General features: G+C 46.4%; 1 protein-coding gene across 7 annotated transcripts in view; it reads left to right on the top strand.

The window, feature by feature from the left end:
• The window catches only part of MORC2 (MORC family CW-type zinc finger 2), a 61,454-nt gene extending 40,425 nt beyond the window's left edge, over nt 1-21,029 (top strand). For 5 of the 7 annotated variants that reach the window (XM_054844568.1, XM_054844573.1, XM_054844570.1 and 2 more), the window contains 16 exons: nt 960-1,042; nt 1,928-2,013; nt 5,231-5,371; nt 5,913-6,067; nt 6,213-6,341; nt 8,137-8,242; nt 14,280-14,412; nt 14,766-14,840; nt 14,945-15,334; nt 15,743-15,886; nt 15,978-16,032; nt 16,833-16,974; nt 17,317-17,508; nt 17,604-17,697; nt 18,962-19,150; nt 20,076-21,029. In XM_054844568.1, the coding sequence (XP_054700543.1) occupies nt 960-1,042; nt 1,928-2,013; nt 5,231-5,371; nt 5,913-6,067; nt 6,213-6,341; nt 8,137-8,242; nt 14,280-14,412; nt 14,766-14,840; nt 14,945-15,334; nt 15,743-15,886; nt 15,978-16,032; nt 16,833-16,974; nt 17,317-17,508; nt 17,604-17,697; nt 18,962-19,150; nt 20,076-20,144 (2,183 nt within the window). In that variant the 3' untranslated portion in view covers nt 20,145-21,029. Of the gene's footprint in view, nt 1-959; nt 1,043-1,927; nt 2,014-5,230; nt 5,372-5,912; nt 6,068-6,212; nt 6,342-8,136; nt 8,243-14,279; nt 14,413-14,765; nt 14,841-14,944; nt 15,335-15,742; nt 15,887-15,977; nt 16,033-16,832; nt 16,975-17,316; nt 17,509-17,603; nt 17,698-18,961; nt 19,151-20,075 lie in introns of those variants that run through there. The other 2 variants (XM_054844569.1, XM_054844574.1) reach the window with 2 other exon arrangements.

Raw genomic sequence — 21,029 nt, 5'->3', positions numbered from 1 at the left:
CAGAGCCTTCTCTTCTCCAGGCTGAACAACCCCAACTCTCTCAGCCTGTTTTCATAGCAGAGGTGCTCCAGCCCTCGCATCATCTCTGTGGCCTCTTCTGGACTCGCTCCAATAGCTCCATGTCCTTCTTGTACAGCTCTGAGCAGAACAGGCTTCTGACCTGAAGGGAATGGGAGAGGGTTGTAGCCAATGTGCTTTTGGATGGAGAGCATGCAGATGCAAGGTACATGGCGCCAATTTACCAAAGCAACTTGTGTCTGAATTTTAGGAAGGGATCTCCTCACTGAAAATGAAATTTATTGAATGAATCTTAAACAATATGAGGGTGATGGGTACCTATTGCCAGGCAGTCTTATTGGTAGTCTGGGAGAGAAGCAAAAAAGTGGAATTTCTTTTAAGTAGTAAACTTTGTGTGTGCAAAGATAGATGTAGTGGTCAGTTTTCAGAACACTGTATCCTGTTTTGTGTGTGGCACAGATTTGTCTTTTTCCAGGCAAAATTTATCAATTATCGAAGATAAAAGCATTTCTGAGTAGTCCTTTCCCTTCATCTCTGCAATTACCTCTTTGTAACCCCTTTTCAAGCCTGAACTCAGTCTTTGTTTTGTGAGAGCCTTTCTCTGCCTTCACGCTTCTGGGCAGAGCAGTCAAGGCCACTTGCATCCTTACTCTTTCCAGTTCCTTGCTAACTTGCTCATGGATCCTTACTTTAAACATGCTTTTGCAGAGTTTAGCCCTGCTGTTATGCCGGTGTTGACTGTGTCCTCTGAGCATGTTTAAGATGACATGTCAGTGGTGCTCTCCCATATGTAAGGTTTTATTTTGTACCTTTTTGTGTTACCTTTTGCCCTTGTACATGTCAATCCAGCAAAGGCTCTCTGAAAATCGGTCTCCTCAGGTGAATGTCTTATGATACTCTGTACTGAATAGTTGACATCATCCTTTTCCCTTGTGTTTCAGCGGAGGAGAAGGCTCGTGAGGCGGAGAGTAAAGCCCGTGCACTTGAGCTGCGCCTGGGAGGGGATCTCACACGGGAGTCCAGGGTGAGCCTTGTGCTTTGGCAGCACATCACGTCTTAGGCGCTGAGGGACAGTTCCGAGCGCTGGCTTTGGGGCACTGCTGGAGCATTGCTGGCTTTGGGGCAGCACTGGCTGGTTCAGCACCCAGTGGTAGCACCCACTGTTCAGTTAAGCAGGTGCTGACTTGAGTCAGCGTTGAGTTGCCGGCAGTGTTCAGGCAGCTCTCTGGTCTCATCACCACTGGATGTGCTTCAACATCTACATGTGGTTTCCCGCCCAAGCGGGAAGCGTGCTGATGTTCTCTCCAATATATCCTGAGTGGGAAGGCAACCCCCAGCCCCCAGGCACTTTATTTGGTGTCAACCTCTGCAGAAGAGGCCAGGGGAACAGGCGGTATTTGAACAGAAGTAAAATTGGGTGGTTTTCGGCTGTTTCTCCTCCCTGCCTGTGCAGCTGGCTCTTAAGCATTTGGGCAGGGGCTTTTGGAGAGGGGCTGTGGCTCTTGATGGGGACAAGGCTGAGACCCAGCCCACCGCTGGGTGTGAGGAGAGCTGGCGGGGATGCCAGGTGGGTCAGCAAGTGACACCAGCTTAAAATCGCTGTACTTCCTATTGGCATCCAATGCAAACAACAGTACCCACGTACCCTGGCTCTTTCCCTGTGCCTCATTGCCCTCTGGTTTCAGTTACCTCAGATGTTTAGTTACATTTAGACATTTTCTTCCAAGCAACTCTGTAGCTGCTTAAACAACCCAGCAGCAAGTGCTGCCTGATCATCACCCTCAACCGTTTGTGAATTCTTTACATTTAAAATGTTTCTGAGATCTTCTTGAAAGGTGAAAGATCATAGAAGTGAGTTAATTTCATGAATTTCATAGCAGCAGTTTTACTGTGCGATTCCTGTTTGCAGGTGACACTACGTCAAGTCCAAAACTCTGCAATAACTATGCGCCGGGAGGCTGATGTCAAGAAAAGGATCAAGGATGCAAAGCAGCGGTGAGTGCAAGGTGGTTCAAAGCTCTGATTTTCCCAGGCTGTTCACTCCATGTGCTCAGATGTGGAGGGAGCAGTTCAGCTCAAAGCTTAAATATCTGCAGACATCCTGTATGCCCTGGCTGTAGAACCCGAGGGGACTGAGTTTGCTGCTCTGGTTGCTTCTGCTATTCCCCTCTTACTCGCCGACAGACATCTTTGGATTTGGCTTGTTTTCTGTAAATGTTTACCTGGTTTTCACGTCAGCTTTTTTGACTCTCTTGCTTTAGATCTGCAGGTAAGATTCAGGGAGGCAACCAAACGTTAGCAAGTTACAGTAAAGTGGCTTTTAGAGTTGTAGAGATGTTTTCTAAAAACTTGCTGAGTTCTGTTACAGTCAGTACTGTGAAATCCCAAAACGTTGTTCTAATTTAGCTCTGGTTGCAATTAACTTCACTATCGATGTACTCACAGGAATATTTCACTCTCTTGCAAATTTGTCATATGCATTTCACAAATGAAGACGTAACCAGAAACAAATGCTCTTAAAACTTAATGCTGAGTCTGAGAAAGTTAGGGATTTGTATATACCAAGTCTCCATTCCCACCTGGTTGTTTTGCATGCTAGTTTACATGGCTGCTTAAGTCAGAACTATCCCAGGCTTGTTGCCAGAGATGGATCTAATGCATCTTAAGATGCTAAAAATAAATAAATGCAGCTTTAATTTAAAAGTGCTAGAGCTATGATCTGAATAATGCAGAAACTCTTGGGAGAAGCTGTTTTCTTCAGCTTCCAGGTACTTTTCCATATACAGCTTTTCTTTCAATTCTTGGTTTTGATGACATTAGTGCGCAAAGTAAAATTTTGTGAATGGCCTTCTGGCCTTCCTGTCAATGGGAAAAATACTTTTTCCTTTTAAACAGATGAACAGCAGACAAAGAACTTGGACAATACAAATTTGTTTGGAAATAGCTTTTCTGTGCCCTTTATTGACCAGTTGGAAATGAAAGATTCCAAGTTTTCTTCAGCAGTTCTTTCTGTTTATATCTAAGAAGGTTTGTAGGGCACAAAATGTAAACCAGCTGGTTTGAAAGAATACCCCAATTGTAGATATGTCAAAAGATTATCTCTAGTCAGGTTTCAAATATGTGGTGATGAGGAAACTAGATGTATGTGACAGCTAACCAACAGCAGAGGAAAAGGCCTGTCTAGATTTCGGTACGGACTCGGCCACGTGTGCTGCTGGGCAAGAGCTGCCGGCTGCTCAGCCAGCTCTGACTTCCCTGCGTTCATCACTGGTGATCAGACAGTTCAGAGGGTCAGGCTTTTCCAAAATTGTGTACTTTATCCAGAAAACAAGAAATTCCTGGAAAATGTGTATAATAGGAAACCTTCTGTACGAAACAATTTCTGTAGCCTCTCAGAAAACTCCTGAGTTACAGAGAATATCGTAGGACAGTTTGCTGCTGTTTATATGGTGCTGAGTGCATCAATGAAAGAACTGCTTTCTGGTTTCCAAAGCCTATTTAAGGTCAGGTTATAAATCCAGCGGATAGGACAGATACTAAAGTTCTAGTAATAAAATCCTGGGCTTTTGGCCCACCACTTTTCCATGGTTAGGATGATAATCTGACTTCCTGTCCTCTCTGATAAAAATGAAGAGATGCCCTTCCTATTGTGTAGGTGAGTGCACGTTGTTACTTGAAATTTAAGGCTCTACATCCTTTTCCAGAAGTGAGAAAAAGAAATTTAATCCCTGAGATGGGTGTTTCATCACACCTACTTAATGCTCTCAAATCATGGTTGTCCACCTGGATGAGCTGAGACCAAAGGGGTGACATTCCAGCCCAGCTTCTATGTTGGCAGTGTTCAGAACACCTCTTGGCAAAAGGTTTAGGTTTAAAATTACTGAAAGCTACTGTTCCAGGTGTTTTCCTAGTAACTTATTTTAGAGTTGTCGTTTCAAAGGAAGGTGTGTTACAGGATACTTATACATCTGTGCAGGGAGGAGGATGGCTTTAAACAGAAAATTAACATGAAATGAATCTATTTCAGGGATTTATTTTGAAGTGTATGACTCTTAAGACATCTTAAGATGCATCTTATATCTGCAGATTATTGTGCAGTGCTCATGCATGCACAGCTCAGGTTCTTTTAATATCTGATATTAGCAGACAGTCAACAGATCATTTTAAAGTATTTCACTGTCTTCAGCTAATCACTTAAGTCAAACTTCTAATTGGGATAAAGCGAATAAGTGCTAAGAATTTGATGTGGGGGGAAAAATCAGGGAGGTAAAAAATGAAAAGGGTGGGTAGGACAGTGGTATAATCTATGCCTTGCAATAGTTAAAAGTTTGAACCTCGCATTTGATGCTATGTTCAGCCTGAAACTGAGGTTCCTCATTATGAAAAATCCTCAGCATGGATTTCATGGAAGCTGTGGAACCTACTTAGTCTGGTAAAGAGCAATAGTTCTGTTTGTGAGACACAAGGATTTTGTTTGATTTAAATGCAAAGAGATCTCTTGAGGCTTTCTGCATTGCAGAAGATACAATTCGTGATAATCAAAGATTCTGATTCAGTAATCCGTATGTGCTCACAAACATACTTGAGGCCAACTTTTGTTAAAGTCACCTGCTGCATAGATAAAGTAGAAATCATGCAAATTGCTATCCTGTCATTTCCAGAAAAAAATCTCTGCTTGGGCTTTGTGTTCTATCTTCAGCTTTCGAACTTGTAATTATGAGAACTTTCCCAGAATCTGAATATCAAGACTGTAGTTTTGTATCAAAAGCTTAATTTCCATGCTTTATCTAGCATAGATAGCTACATTGGGAAAATACAAACCAAAACAGCATTGGAGAGGACCAGTCTGTATCTAACAGTACTTTCATAAAACTAGTTAACTGTAATTTTTTTGAACAAGCAGATCTGAAATAAAAGCCAGAATCCATTTCTGAAGGAGAAACATATCCAAATGAATAATTAAATTATCTGAATAGATACTGTCCAGCCAAAATTGGTGTCTGTATTGCAAAGTTTTTCAGTTTTTTCTATGTTTAATCATAATGCACATTCAACAAATGCTTTACGTTTTTTAGAAATAGCAGACTACAGGGCAGGTGTTAGTAAACCTGTAATGCTCAAAGGTGCTGAATTTCCATACCCTCTGTCTAATGACAGCAAATAATTTGTTTTATTTTTAACATCTCTGAAGCTCTATTTCTTTCTCTTACAGGGCACTGAAGGAACCCAAAGAACTGAATTTTATCTTTGGTGTCAATATTGAGCAGCGTGACTTGGATGGCATGTTCATTTATAACTGCAGTCGACTGATAAAGATGTATGAGAAGGTGGGCCCGCAGCTGGAGGGTGGCATGTGAGTTCCTGGAGATTTTTCAGAAATCTTTTTGCTTAAGCCTGGCATGTTCCTACATATAACTTAGGCTGTGCAATAACCTTGGTCTGCATTAATCATTCTTCACGAGCATGAGGTTTACTCGTTTTGTGAGCATTTAGTTTGGATTATGAAAAATGAATTTTATTTTAATATTGCTAAATATTTCCCTGGTTGCTTGATAGAGAGTTCTCTACACAGGTTTTGGTCACATCTGTAGCAGTATGAGGCTTTTGTGCTCAATGCTGGCATCTGGCATTGATGAATACTGGTAGCAATACTGCTTCATTCTAGGGACAGGGAGAATAGATCTTGATAGCAAATACAAATACTTGAGCCCACCTTACTTTTTGCATGCCAGCTCGAGTCTGATTTAGAAAGCTGATAAATTAAAACCAGAACTGCTGCAGGAATGGGTGGGTGGGTGAGTGCGTGCGTGTATGTATCCCGTTATTTTCAATATTGTTTCTTTGAATGACCTGGTAGTTTAATGATGTTCGTGACTGTGTGTCGCCTCTTACAGGGCATGCGGTGGAGTGGTAGGCGTGGTGGATGTGCCCTATTTAGTTCTGGAGCCAACCCATAATAAACAAGACTTCGCTGATGCCAAAGAGTATCGACACTTGCTGAAGGCCATGGGAGAGCATTTGGCTCAGTATTGGAAGGATGTTGCTATAGGTAATGATGCTTCACAATTACCAGGGGCTGGAAGGGGAAACTTTAGTGGCCAGAAGGCAGCTAAGGGAGGAGGACAGAGAGTTGTGCAGGTGGTGATTTTTGTGGTAATGGCTCCATACTGAGCAAGGGCTTGTTTGTTCTCCAGCCCAGAGAGGTATCAGCAAGTTCTGGGATGAATTTGGTTATTTGTCAGCAAACTGGAACCAGCCTCCATCTAGTGAACTGCGCTACAAACGCCGGAGAGCCATGGAGATCCCTACCACGATTCAGTGCGGTGCGTCCAACCAGGCTGCAATTAGGAGGCTGCTCCTCCCTGGGGAAGGGGGGAGGAGGGACTGTGTCCAGTGTTGGGCTCCTGAGTTCAAGACAGAGAGGGAACTACTGGAGAGAGTCCAGCGGAAGATGATGAGGGGACTGGAGCATCTTTCGTATGAGGAAAGGCTGAGAGAGCTGGGTCTGTTTAGCCTGGAGAAGAGAAGACCAAGAGGGGATCTCATCAACGCTTATAAATATCTAAAGGGTGGGTGTCTAGACGATGGGGCTAGATTCTTCTCAGAGGTGCCCGGTGACAGGACAAGGGGCAACAGGCACAAACTGGAACACAGCAAGTTCCATCTCAATATGAGGAAAAACTTCTTTACTCTGAGGGTGACCGAGCACTGGGACAGGCTGCCCAGAGAGGTTGTGGAGTCTCCTTCTCTGGAGAGATTCAAAACCCACCTGGACGCGATCCTGTGCAACGTGCTCGAGGTGATCCTGCTTTAGCAGGGGATTGGACTAGATGATCTCCAGAGGTCCCTTCCAAACCCGACCAGTCTGGGTTTCTGTCATTCTGTGACTCCAGGCTGCAGTTGGGGAGCAGCTAAATGGGTAGAAGATCTGAGATGAGCTTCTCTATCATTATCCCCTTCTAGGACTTGTCTCCTTCTGTGAGTTTCCTTTGTCTGCACTTGGTGGTACACTTAGACACCTTGGCGTAAGGTTCATTTCCTGCACAGTTTACTGTGATGTTCTTCAGGTGCCCTTACAGAACGGGGCAGGTGTGAACTGGAACTGGCCAAAGCCACCCATCCCAACTTCCCCATAGGCAATGGAAAGTGGCCAAGTAACTTGCCTTCTGATGCGCTGGTCTGCTAATTGGTACTAAGTGTGAGCCCAAAAGGGAACAGTTTACAGTCGATTTTCAAATTTAATGCAAGTTCTCTTCTGTGCACCTCTGAACAGCTCTGGCTAAGCCCTTACTGGGTAAGGGAGATCTCAACCACTTTGTCTCTTAGTAGAGGGACACCAAACTCCCTCGACCGCATTTTCCCCACAGGACGTGGGGATGAGGATGTAGCAAGGAATGTGAGGCCAGTATTGTGGAATTACTTTGTTAGGCTCTCCTGCCTTGATGGTTTTATCAGTCCTTTCCAAGTTCCTCCCAAAGAGGAGGGGCTTTCCTGTCATTCTTCTTGTCCTCCACTATTGACATCCTTCCAGAGCCTGATGTAAGAACGTTTGCATTTTCTTGGCAAAACTTGATTTTTGTAAGCTATTGGTTTCCTGGTAGGCCAGCAGTGCTCTGGAAGCCAAATCTGTCTTCCTGGTTCATCTAAAATTTATTAAATTATTATAATTTTTTTTTTTAGTGGATAAATCAGACAGCCTGACTTCTGAGATGACCGATGATTTCAGGACTGGCTGTTCAGTTTGGTTTGTACGTGCTGTCGTTGCAGCAGTGAGTGTGAGGTCCTCTAGTATCAATTGGTGACAGGCTTCATCAGATTTTTCTTAGGGAAGTCTTGTACAAGATTTGAGGTCTTCCTCCAAGCATTTTGTGAGCATGCAGGCAGGAATTGACTCAGTGTACCCTATTTTGTAAGTTTGAAGCAAGAATTGACTCAGTATATCCTGTGGCTGTCTCTCTTTTTTTTTTTTTTTTTTGGCCACTAGTCTTACTATGGTTGGATATACTTTGGAAATTGGTGTGGTCCTTGGGCGTTAAATGGGCTTGAGAAGTCCTATGGAAAAAACTATATTGTGGTTCACGCTCTATATTTCTGACTTGCAAAGTGTTTGTCTAACAGATGTATGTCTGAAGTGGCGGACTCTCCCATTCCAGCTGAGTTCAGTGGAGAAGAATTACCCCGATAGCTGGGTATGCTCTATGAACCCTGATCCTGAACAAGACAGGTAAGAATCAGTTAATATAAAGACTTTTCTGCAGCGTGCCTTATCTGCACATTTGGGTTTTTTCTGGTCATCTGTTCTTTGAGAACAATTGGAGGGATAGGCAGTAATTCTATACCTTTAAGCTGTGCTCACAGTCTGTGAAAAAGTAGTGATGACATATGTATGATGACGTATACCCACCAGTATTATACACTGGTGGGTATTTGTGCAATATACAAATAGCAGAGTGCACCCTCAGCAAGTTTGCAGATGACCACAGACTGGGAGGAGTGGCTGATACACCAGAGGGTCGTACATCCATCCAGAGGGGCCCAGACAGGCTGGAGAAATGGGCCAACAGGAACCTTTGTGAGAAGCACAAAGTCCTGCCCCTGGGGAGAAACAACCCCAGGCACCAGGACATGCTGTTCAGCCTGGAGCCGAGAGGCTCGGGGAGCATTTTATCACTGTGTGCAAATACCTGCAGGGAGAGTGCAGAGAGGACGGAGCCCGGCTCTTCTCAGCGGTGCCCAGGGGCAGGACCAGCGGCAGTGGGCTCCAGCTGGAACACGGGAGGTTCTCTCTGCGCCTCAGGAAACGCGTTTTCCCTGCGAGGGCGACCGAGCCCTGGCACAGGTTGCCCAGGGAGGATTTGGAGTCTCCCACCTCGGAGACACTCGGATGCCGTCTGGACGTGGTCCTGGGCAGCTGGCTGTAGGTGGCCCTGCTCGAGGAGGGGCTTGGACCCGATGGACCCCAGAGGTCCCTTCCAACCTTCCTGTGATTCTGTGACCGGGGGGGGATGTGCATGTGTGCAGGCGTTTGTGTGCAGCTGCGTGTGCGGTTTGTGGGCGCGCGTGCAGGGGTGCGCGCTGTTTTGTGCCTGCGTAGCCGTGCGCGTGTTCGGTTTTGTGTGCGTGCAGTCGGGGTGCGCGGTATGTTTGTGTGCGCATGCGGCTGGGTGTACGCGTAGAGCTTTGTGTGCGTGCACACACTGTTGCACGTGTGACTGAGCGCTGGTGTATGTGTGTTTCTGTGCACTGCCGCGTACGCTGATGTGTCTGGGCGTATGCACGCTGTGCGCAGTTGTGCGTGTGGGTAGCTGTGCGCAGCTCTGCCTGCCTGTTCGTGGCTCTGCCTGCCTGTGCGTGCGTGTGCAGCTGCATCTGTGCACTGGTGTGCAGACAGCATATAGCTGTGTGTGGGGGTGGGTTCTGTGTGTGCAGCTGTGCCTGTGTGCACGCAGTTGTATGCACAGGAGGGTGTGTGAGTGTGCACAGCTGTGTGTGCGTGTAGCTGTGTGCCATTGTGTGCACACACAACAGACAGCTGTGCACGCACACCCCCTGTCCTGCATGTCACTGTCTGTGCGCGTGTGTTGGTGTTTGCAGTGTGAGTGTGTGTGGTGATTTCAGTGTGCTCGTGGTGTTTACGGTGTGTGTGTGCTCACGGCACGTGTGCTCGTGATGTGCGAGTGCACAGGGCTGTGTGTGGGAGTGCACGGTGTGTGCCTGTTGGTGGTGGTGGGGTGCCTGCTTGAGGAGGGGCTTGGACCTGATGACCTCCAGAGGCCCCTCCAACCTCAACCAGTGATTTGGTGAAATTAAGTTCCTTTATGGTTTTTCTGCACTGCCACTGGAAATATGACTGTAACCTTAGTTTATGCATGTTGATTTTAGTGTAGGTAGCACAGACAGCAACTGAATAGTCATAAGCACAGGCTGGGAGCGATATGTGTTGAATGGAATCTTTGCAATTGTCTTTATTGCTACTATAGCTCCATTAGACATGCAAACCGCAGCAACACCTCTGAGTTGCAGTGACCCAAGAATGACATTTTGCACACTTTAGGGAGCAACACATCGATTCATTTACCAGTGGTGTGTTTCACGGTTCTAAAATTTAGGTCAAATCTAGTCATTTATTGGAATGAGGAAAATGGTTGCTCTAGGCTGCTGCTTCTCTGTGGAGAGAGACACTGCTGGAAGCTGCTGCTTGTCTTTGTTGTATAACGAGGGAAGCTGCTCAGCTGTAATTCAGGTGCCTTGGCTTAAAGATAAAGGGAATGAATCCAGGTGGTAACTTTTAATTGGACAAAAAATTTTAACATCTGTGGCTGAAAAGGCTACAAAAAGTGTTGATGTTGATATTTGGAAAGTATTGATTTTCTGGCTTCTTCCTTCTGGCACCTATCATTGGAAGAATACTGATGCTAACTTCCCTGTTGCTCCGTGTATTTGTGCCCTGGTGCCGAACTCCAAAGAGTGTGGTTGTGCTGAGGACATCCTCCAACTCGACTGCTGGGCCAGGGCTGAATCCGGAAGCCCGAGAAGCGGCTGCCACACCTCCACCCCCCAGGGGGAAGCAGTAGCGAGGCTGGGAATGTGTTGCTGGTAGGCACAGACCTGAACACAAATAGACCACGCATGTCTGCGTCCGGCCACGCAGATCAATGCAGGGGAACACGTGCAGCACTCACACAAACCGTACCAGCAGCCTCATCCTTTTCCCTCTGGGCTGATCAGGATGAAGGACCACTGGTGGAAATAGTCACGTCCGTACCTGGCCCCTGGATCCCGTCCCTCTGGTTACTTGCACTGGGATAGATGAGCCCCGAGGCCTGCAGCCCCAGGGGTTGGGGGGTACACACCTCCCCACATGAACACAGATAGCACAGACACGCCACAGACCTCCCAGTGTCTCACCTTGGGCATGCTCTCCATCCCATAGCAGATCCGGATCCTTGCTCTTCCGAGGTGCCTCCTGCCTAGAGGCACTCACAGCTCTGCCTACACCCCCATACCCATCTCCAGCAGTCGGGCAGGACTCCCCGGTCCCTCCAGTAGTCAGGTCCCATGGGCTCTCCCTTAGACACCCCCTCCCCTTGCTCCCAGGCCACCTCCTCACTGGCTCGTCTGGCCTGACATTTGCTGCGAATCACACGTTCACGTGCATGCCTGCAGTCGCAGCAGCTGGTGGGACCCAGGCACACAGGCCCGTGCGACCGGTGGTCCCACTCCAGCTGCTGGCACTCAGACCCCCATACACAGATGTGCACGCAGAATAGAGCCCCTTGCCCAGGAAAATAATTAGAAATGGAGTTTTTTACAAAGACAAGTGTACTGAACAGCCAACTGTTTGTGTACAACTGGTCCTTCTTAGCCTTTTATTTCTCTGGTTTTTGTTCCTCCACAAATCATGTCAATCCCCTCCTTTACGTGCCTTTGCTTCCTCCCATCGGTCCAAAGACCCTTCAGAGAGCTGCTCCCATTGACTGGACACTGGGGCTGAGGCTGCCCTGAGACAGCCCTGGCAGGAGCTCAGACGGGGTATCTGTTCCTCTAAGTACTGAATTTGCATTCCCTGAGCTGCCTTTGGGTGTCTGGGCTTGTGGAAATGGGCCTTGAATGGGCCGTGGTGGCTCTGGGGTGACCTGGGAGTAGCCAGGGAAGGGTGTTACTCAGGTCCCCCCACTCTCCTTTTTCTTTGTGTTCTTTTGTGTATGTGCAGACAAGCTTTTTGATCATGTAACCGAACAGGAACTTGATTTACTAATGAAAGAATTTAAATTTTGTATTTGCAATACCTTGAAAATTCAGAGGGGTTTGGCTGCATTTTATGTGAGGTTGGAGCAAGTTAGAGCACCTCCACGGTGTGCACGCGCATGGTGTCATCCCACATCCCCCTCGCAGGGAGGTGGGAAAGGGCAGGTGAGGTGCTCTGGACAGGTGATCCAAACTTCTGGTCATTTCAGCCTCTTTGAAAGGGATCTCGGGAGTCTTACTCTGGGAGGATAAATAGCTCTAGAATATTTTTTGATTGAGTAGGCTCACACGCACTTTCCAACAGTGAGTGCAGTTGTGTCCTTTTACACAAGGCAGAAGGTTTTCTACAGAAGTTGCACTAGCACTTCTCTGGCCTGGTTGGTGCCAGTAGAAAGCAAGGCTTCCTTGCAATCACTGCCCTTCTGAACTTCCCGTACTGCCTGATGTTTCTTGCTGTGTCCTTGTGCCATGGATTTGGACCCCTTCACCTGTGTCATGACCATGTGCCCCAGCTGCTGTGTTCCAGGTGTTTGTACTGTCTGAGGGAGGACTGAGGATTTGGTAAGCATTGCTGTTGCCACCATGGGTGAGGGGCCTCAAGCTTGTGTGCCGTGAGGGTCTGCGCGGAATCTCATACAGCCAAGTTGAAGATGAAGCGCTGTCAGAGTTGATGTTCAGACTCTCTCCTGGCATCAGAAGACTACGTGATGGTTTTGGCTGCCTCGGCATTGTCTGCCTGCATTGTGTCCACTCTTGGCACCAAGCTGTTCCCTGCCCTTTTGATTTGTCCACCTATGCCTCGGTTTCTGCTGGTGGCACATTGTCCCGGATCATGGGAGCTGAATGCCCTTCTCCATGTCTGTCATGTAAAGCAGTCACCCCTTCCAATGTTGGTCTGTGTTGGGGTCAGCGCTAAGTGGCACCATTGCTCACTTTGTCACAGAGAAGGCAGTGTGTCTATCACACTTAAGTGTCAGGCTCACCCTCCTCCCTTTTCCTACTTAAAATCCACTTGGGTCCTGAAAGGCATTTAACGTGGTTCTAACACCAGCTGAAGGTGACTCTCTGGATGAAAGGTCCTTGAGCATCACCGATGTCTTGGTGCTGAGTTGCAGAGTATTCTGACTACAAAGATAATTCCTTTTTTCTGACTTGCTGCAGTGATGAAATCTGTGGTTTTGAATGTCATGAGTATTCTTACTTTTTTCCTGTTGGCAGAACAAATGTGTGCTTTCATACTTTCTGGTGCTTTAAGATACAACTTAACAATGTTTTCAGCCCCAGTCCATCAACGGCATTGGAGATGGCATTTCTCTGCTGGGAAACTTACATGTGGTGCCACTTGTTCAGCTTTACCTTTGAGAATTTGAGCAGCTTGTCATTGCATGTCAGGCAGTCATTTTCTAGTGATGACAGATACTTTCTTAGCCAAGGAAGTGATTGCTTTTATGAAAAACTCCCCTGCAGTGCTTCAGCTGAGAAGATGCTGATGGAGAAAATGTTGCTTGTGCTCATTTCCACTCACAAGCTGATCACAGTATGTATCTCACAGAGTAGGGGATATCCCATCACTTGGCAGGTTCAGGATCAGAGATCTTGATAAAATCATCTCTCATCAGCCTCTTGGAGTTCTGTGTGATCCATAATGAGAGCAGGGTCCACCTTTATCTGCAAGACTCACACTTGCAGGAAGTTTTTAACAGCTCAGCTCCAAGGCACCGTAGGAGTCAGCTGGGTCACTTGCCTTGTGCAAGAGTTGTCTTGGTACTGCTGCTTTCCCGTCTCACATCATCCCTGCATGACTTTGCCCTGAAGGGGTTGACCCTGGTGTGTCTGTCCATGACTCAGTTCCGTGACAGGAGATGAGCCTGGGAACCCCTCAGTCCCCTCTCCTTTCTCTGTCAACGCTCCTGATGGCCAGTTGCTGAGCCAGAAGTTCGAAGGTGATGCCAGTCCACTTTCATGTATTTCCTACCTGTGTTTTCCTCCTCTCTCAAGGGCTGTTCCAGGATTCTGCATCTGAGAAGCAGAATCTTCGTGGCCTTGGGCGGCAAGGCAAAGCGCATCTTCTGTTGGAAAGCTTGTGTAAACAACGTCTTAGTCACAGGTTACTGGTAATAAGCTTTCCTTTCTAAATGGAAAGGAAGTCTGTAAAGAAGAATTGATAGGAAGACATAAGCTGATAGGAAGGAAAATTGCTGCAAAAGCCCCAAGTACAGAAACAGTATAGAAAACCAGTTGCAGCTGTTCCTATGCTTTGTTTAGCTCTTGGGCTCTGAATTGGTAGTTTCCAGTGTAAATGGCTTGGTTTTTAACAACTGTGCTTTTGATCCTTAAATCATATATGTGATTTCCAAGAAGAAAACCACTGGTTTTGAGATTGTGGCTACCGTGGTAAGGAAAGTGATTTTACTGCTGTGTTTGGGATGGGATATGGGGACAGCGCTGTGTGTGTGAGACAGTGCAGGTTCTGCTGTTGTTGCTGAGGTTGTCTTGCGTTCCCTTCCTGCTAGATGTGAAGCTGCAGAGCAGAAGCAGAAGGTACCACTGGGAACTCTGAAAAAAGACTTGAAATCACAGGAGGAAAAGCAGAAACAACTGACAGAGAAAATCCGCCAGCAGCAGGAAAAGCTGGAAGCTCTGCAGGTGAATCTGGAGGTCTCCAGCTAAGCACAGCAGGTTTGAGGGACCTCCTAGTGGAAATGGCTGATGCTGAGTCTTGTCTGTCTCAGCCTTTAATGCCACCTGTGCTCCTTCATGGGATAGGGGTTGTTTTAATAACAGAAAACAAGCATCTCAGCTTGCATTTAATTTTCTGCTAGGAAAATGGGAAGGGCTGCTGGTGTTTGGATGGAAGGGAAGCCTCTTGAAGGACCCAGAACACACCTTCTTATAATTGTTGATTTTAAACCGGAAAACTCTTTGCTGGGCTGGGTTCAGGCAGGCCCTGACAGCTTTTAAAGATGGCCTTTCTGATTTTTATTTTTATTTTTATTTAGAAAACCACTCCAATTCGATCTCAAGCTGACTTAAAGAAACTGCCTCTGGAAGTGACCACACGCCCTGCAGGGGAGGTAAATACCGCTGTGGGCTTTGTACTCTTCTGTGCTTTCCTTAGCTGCTCTGAAAAGCAGTGCCCGACTCTTCCATCCTTTCTCTGTACTCTCATTTGTTTCAGAACACCCAGTCACAGACCCGACCTCAGCGCCCACGATCTCCTCCTTTACCTGATGTAATCAAGAACGCTCCCAGCAGACCACCACCACCTACGCCTCTTCCCAAGTCCATCAGTCAGCTCAAAAAGAGCTCTTCAGCTTGGCCAAATATCAGCACTCCCAAACTGGCAAGCATGCTCTCCAAGGAGGAGGCCAGCACTTCCAGGACACACCAGCACACTGTGACAACTGGAAAGTCAAACAGCACTTTAAAAACTCTTGCCAAACCAGGTACAACAACGAAACCACCCTCTGCTGTCGGGCAGAACCCCAAAAGCTCACGTGAAACACCCAGTCCAAAAGCTGCCAAGGTGCCAGCACTGAAGAAATCTGCCACTGTCAAATGCCCACAGGTGAGACTCAATGGGATGAAAACTGTCAGCTCCTTACATACTATTCTGCATAGCCTGTCTTGCTCTGTCACATGGGATTTGCACTGTAGTCCCTGCACAGGACAAGATAACTTTTACTTTAGTCTTGGGTTACAGTGCCATTCTACACTCCTCGTGAAGACTTGTTTCATCTCTTTCCTGTTAGACCAGACTGTTTCCCCAGAAAAAAAAAAAAGAATGTGGAGTGGTGGGGTGAGTGTTTGCATGATCATGTAGCACCTGCTAAAACCTTCTGAAAAAGCTAATTAACTATCAAATTAAATACTGGATGCTGAGCTTTTTGTATCTTTTTTTTTTTAACTTGGCTGAAAGAAGGTTTTAGTTTATAGCATGCTGGAATTACAGCTAGAGCATGTTTGCTTCCTACAGGCCTCCACCACTCGGAAGAGGACCTTGAACACAACTGAGGACGGGTCTGAGGAGGAGGGAGAGCACAAAAAGGAGAAAACAAAACGGGGCAAATTTGTGCCAGTGAAAGAGGAGAAGAAGGATTCCAGTGAGGTGGTGGTAGAGGTTAGAGTGCACTGGTTTTCCCAGCAGAAGGTATTTGTGAAGTGCTTATAATCTTGTTGGGAGGTGTAATCTGAGCTCTCTCTGCTTACAGCTCACAGACAGTGCTGGGGAAGAAGAGCTGGCAGAACTGAAGAAAGCTCAGAAAGGTGAGAAATGAACCCTTGAGCTGCCTCTGTGTCTAACACAGTGGAAAAAAGACTGTTGCAGAACTAGACTCACTGGTTAAATGTGTGATTTCATCAGTGAGTTTTTTCAAATAAGACTGAGTGTAAATTTGGGTCCCAAACCCCAAGATAACTCTAACTCGCATGAAACATTTTGGCTAGGAACCCCTTGATTAGGCAAGAGGCAATTGTGGCATGGGAAGATCTGTAATCTGAGGGCTGCATCACGTTAATGGGTGTGATGCTTCGCTGCATGGTGTAGACCGATGTGCTCACCCTTCCTAACTGAATGGATCGTGGAGCTATGTTAGCTGGGAAATGCAGAGGACTGTATCTAGACCTGCTGCGCTGCTGTGAGAGAAATGGGGCCAAGAGACCCCCAGGAGAGATGTTCGCCAGGATGATGTTGCACCTTCTGCCAGAGCAGGGCATTTCTTCAGCTTGCTCCCAAGGAGCTGTCTGGAAAGTGACCCACTAGGAACACATGGCAAATTGTCCTTGTGACCAGCACAAGCCTGGAAAGCCTATGTCAAACAGCCTGGAGTATGGGAGAGACCTTCTGTCTGCAAATGCCATATAATTTCCTTGCATCTTAATGTTTCTGAGTAGGAGTTGAACTGTGTGATAGTAGTGTTTTTATGGTTTACATACCATTTGAAGGAGATGTCACAGGCTTAGGTTTGCTCCCCGCTGAGGGTGCCTGTTTTCTCTAGACCTCATGGAGAATGTGCTCTCCAGCATCTGAATGTTTGCAAACATCTTTACTGTTGTCCTCCTTGCAGACAAAGGGCTGCATGTGGAAGTGCGTGTGAACAAGGAGTGGTTCACAGGCCGTGTCACAGCTGTGGAAATGGGCAAGCATGCAGTACGCTGGAAGGTGAAGTTTGATTATGTTCCTACAGACACCACACCAAGGGATCGCTGGTAATTATCTCTAGCTACCGGATTTTGGAGGCTTGTTCTGCTTTCAGGAGCAAGACCCCATTTTACTTCCATAGATGCTGAAGACAAATACGTTGCTGTCATGTCAGGGAGCGTGTGTGTGCTCAGGACTGCCCAGCTGCTTTGTAAGGAGTGAGCGTGACAGACTCCATGCAGTCTGCCCATCACTTTGATGTGATGTTCCTGTGGAAGCAGCTGTGGTGTAATCTAGAGGTCTCAGAGTGACAGCTGGATACAGGTTCTGATGAAGCTGTTAACCAGTGTTTCAGGTACGGGAAATGTGGAAAAAGCTATCTGACTTTCCCTTAATATTTCTTTTTTCAGGGTAGAGAAGGGCAGTGAGGATGTAAGGTTGATGAAGCCTCCCTCTCCCGAGTACCAGGCTCCAGATAGGCAGCAGGAAGAGGAGGTTGTTGTGGCCGAACCTTCTACCTCAGACTGTGTCAGAATTGAGCCAGACACCACTGGTCCCAGCAGCAGCCAAGAAACAGTAGACTTACTAGTCCAGATCCTTCGGTGGGTTCACTGCAGTTCTTGTGAGCTGCTGCAGTCTGACTGCTTTAGTCTTTTAAACTCCCAATTCTGGCTTTCTGTTTTTCTTTCCTGCGTAGAAATTGTTTGCGGTACTTCTTACCTCCAAATTTTCCTGTCTCCAAGAAGGAGCTGAGTTCCATGAGCTCGGAAGGGTTGTTGGCGTTTCCCTTGGTGAGTTCAGTATTTCTAGAAAAGTAAGTTTGGGGTTTTTCCCCACACACATTCCATTCTTATGGCAAGTGTGCATCTTGTTGATACAAGATCTCACTCTTTAAAAGGTTATTTGGATCCTTAGCAGACTAATGTAGCCGAGAAAAAACATGAGAACCTCTGAAACATACCTTAGGTCTTTTGACAGTTGTCATCTGAGGATTTTTTTAATTGCCATACGTCTGTGTGGGAAAGCTGTTGGCTGCTACTATCCTAACTTCTTGTCCATTGCTGTTGAGCTTTTAAAAAAGAGAGGCCAGGTTAGAGGTTTGTAGAAATAGGATGTAGGCATACCTGTTTGTTTTGCCCTCAGCCATGTAAATCTAAGTTATGTGGAGGCAATCTTAAAAATGGGAGAGGACACAGAAGCCAACCCCCCTCACGCTTCTCCAGGTGAGCAGGCTGGCCACCTGTGAGTCAGCTGTACATCTTAAGGCTTTTGGTGTGGCCTCCATTGATTTCAGCAAGGAACAGATGGGGCTGAGTCTGCCTCAGTATCTGCGTGCTGGTATTGGAAGGTCCAGTGCAGGCTGAAATGCGGAGAAACAGTACTGGCTTCTCTGACATACCACAAAGGGAGACCTTTTCAGAAGGCATCTGTAAGTGACAGAAGCCACCTACAGATGACCAGATGACAAAAGCCACTGCTTATTTGGTAGTCTTCAAAGTGCCGTACTCCCTCGCTCACAATGTATATATTGGCAGTCTCTCTTGTCTCTTCCTCTTTTCTCTCTGTTAATTCAGGCATCTGCTTGAGTTACTGGTTCTGCTGCTTCCGCAGGACATGTTGGTCTTGTCTGGAGGTTTCTGCAAGTGTGGATGTTCCTACCTCGCAGTGATAAGCTGTGTTGTCTGAGCGGTGTATGATAACGAAATTGACTGCATACAGAGCCTGTCAGATCTTTCTACAGCATAACTGTGGTTTTAGGCTTTTTAAAACATGCTGCATCCTTAATCTGAATTCAGGCAGGTTTTGTTGCAGTTCTGATCTTTGAGGAAGGTGAAAACCCGTGTGATTTTTGTGTTGCCTGCAGTAGGCAAATCAGAAATGTAAATGTGAGCGCGGTAACGACTGTGGGCTGGGCGTGAAGGGGCGCAGTGTTAGGCTGGTGGTATTTGGTCACAGGGTGCTGGTAGCTGGACTTTTCCACAAGGTATGAGTGCTGGGCTTTTTTGACACTCTGTGCTTCTTAACATGTCATCTGTTGTGTTTTGTCTTCTGCAGAAAGAATATTTCAAACAGTATGAGGTAGGTCTGCAGAACCTGTGCAATTCGTATCAGACACGTGCCGACGCCCGGGCCAAAGCCTGTGAAGAAAACCTCCGCAACTCAGAGAGAAAGCTGAAGGAAACGGAGGAGAAACTGCAGAAGCTGAGGACTAACATCGTGGCCCTTCTGCAGAAAGTGCAGGAGGTGGGTGAGGAAGGGGCACGAAACCAGAGCTGCCCCAGGAGTAGCAACCTTCCCCAGGCCTCTCCAGGCACTTTAGAAGTTTTAGTCCAGCATTTCACTGGGCTTCAGCTCTTTCTCAGTTGGGTGCAACTTGGGCTTACACTGTCAGAAGCAGCTGAGTGTGCAGCTGCTGTTGCTGCCCTCCTTTTGAGATCCAGGCCTTGGGGTCCCAATGAGTGTTAATTTTCACAGATGGATTTTTCATGGCATGGACATAGTGCACAGCTTCTGTTTGTTTTCTGCTTTCTGCTATGAAATGGGCTGCAGGAGAAATTCTCTGGGTACAGGCAGTGTCCTGCAGAGAATTTCTGCCCCGTTGTTAGGCAGAAAGGTGATGCTAGATTCTGAACCCCATATACAGAAATGCAAACCTGTAAACAAATAATATTAAAAAATGTTATGGTGAAAGCTATTTATTAATTATACTATTAAATATTAAATTGAAATAGCAAATATATATTTAAATAAGAGCTTTAAATAAATAAACTTTAAATTAAAAAAATACTTTAAATAAAATTAAGACCACCCAATGGAAAAGATACTGAAAGCAGATGGAAGCAGTTGCTCCCTATTAGGAAAATGTGTGTTAAAGCTGAAAAAAAAATACTAACTTGACTCTGATCAGCACAACAAATCTGTTGCTTGAGTGCATTGTTTGAGCATCAAGTGCTGACTGGTATCCAGGCATTGTCCATCAGGCTCTGACAAGGGAAGCTGGTGGTGCTTTCACAGCAGATGTCAGCAGCTGGAGAGTGCTGGAAGTCGGAGCATAAAGGCTGACCAGGACAGACGTTGCAGAGGATGCTGTGCTGCTCCGTCTTGTCCATTCTTGCATTGTTCTTCAAGATTCACTTTTCATTGGTATTTCTTGTGCCTTTGGTTTCAGGACATTGATATTAATACAGATGATGAACTGGATGCGTATATCGAGGACTTGATCACGAAAGGAGATTGAGCAGCCCCAGTACAAGTCGTAGAGATGTGCCGAGGAGCTGGTTGCTGCGATGGGAGATGTGGATTCCTGCAGTGGGGGACTATGGCTGCTGTTGAGAGAGAGGGTTTTTAGACAGTACTTGTGTTGGTGTACAACTTGTTCTTGTGACTTTACATGAAAAAGACATTTGTGCTGTTGGCAGGAAGATTTTTAACACTGTAGTTCTCCAAATCTCTTCCTTTTGTTTATAAATATTTATTTTTAAAAGAAATAGGAACTGTGCCTGATACGATGGGAGGGTTGCTGTGTGGTTTTAGTGAGGTAAAAATGTGAGTACCCTTTTTGCATCTGGGGTGAATTCATAAGCTAAACCTGGAAGACCAGAACATCCTGCCTAGCAGGTTGTCTCAAGTAAGAACCTGGCAGCAACTTACTTAAAAATAAGCCTTGAGTTTCGGAAGAGGAGGTCAGGACTTAGACTTCAGAGATACTGAACTTGGGCTAGAGAAAGCCAAGTCAAGAATTTGAACTACACAGAGGAGATCAAACCACAGTCCCTGTGTGAGCGTGAGTGGAGGACATGAAATCTTGGTGGTTCTGAAGGGGTTGGGAGTAGGGGATTGGCACTTGCCAGTGCAGTGAGGTTCCCGAATATGAGGTCTCTGTAAGCAGGTGGAATTGTCACCATGCTAACAGTCAGAGGCTGAGGATCCTTTTAGAAGAGAACGGCCTCCTAGGCTGCTCGCAGCAGGTTGTGATCATCAGAGGGAGAAAGCTGGAGTTATGATTCTTTTCTAGCAGTCACCTTACTGCACACTTCTGCTGCTGTTTCTTTGAGACATAATTGCAACAGCAGAAGAACTCCTCAACCAGCTGAAAATAAACTGACCCTCTGTTCTGTTGTCA

Source organism: Grus americana, chromosome 16 (genome assembly GCF_028858705.1).
Source record: "Grus americana isolate bGruAme1 chromosome 16, bGruAme1.mat, whole genome shotgun sequence".
In the NCBI taxonomy this organism is placed as follows: Eukaryota; Metazoa; Chordata; class Aves; order Gruiformes; family Gruidae; genus Grus; species Grus americana.
The sequence above is the reverse complement of the archived record's forward strand: the minus strand, read 5'-3'. Positions and strand labels throughout refer to the sequence as shown.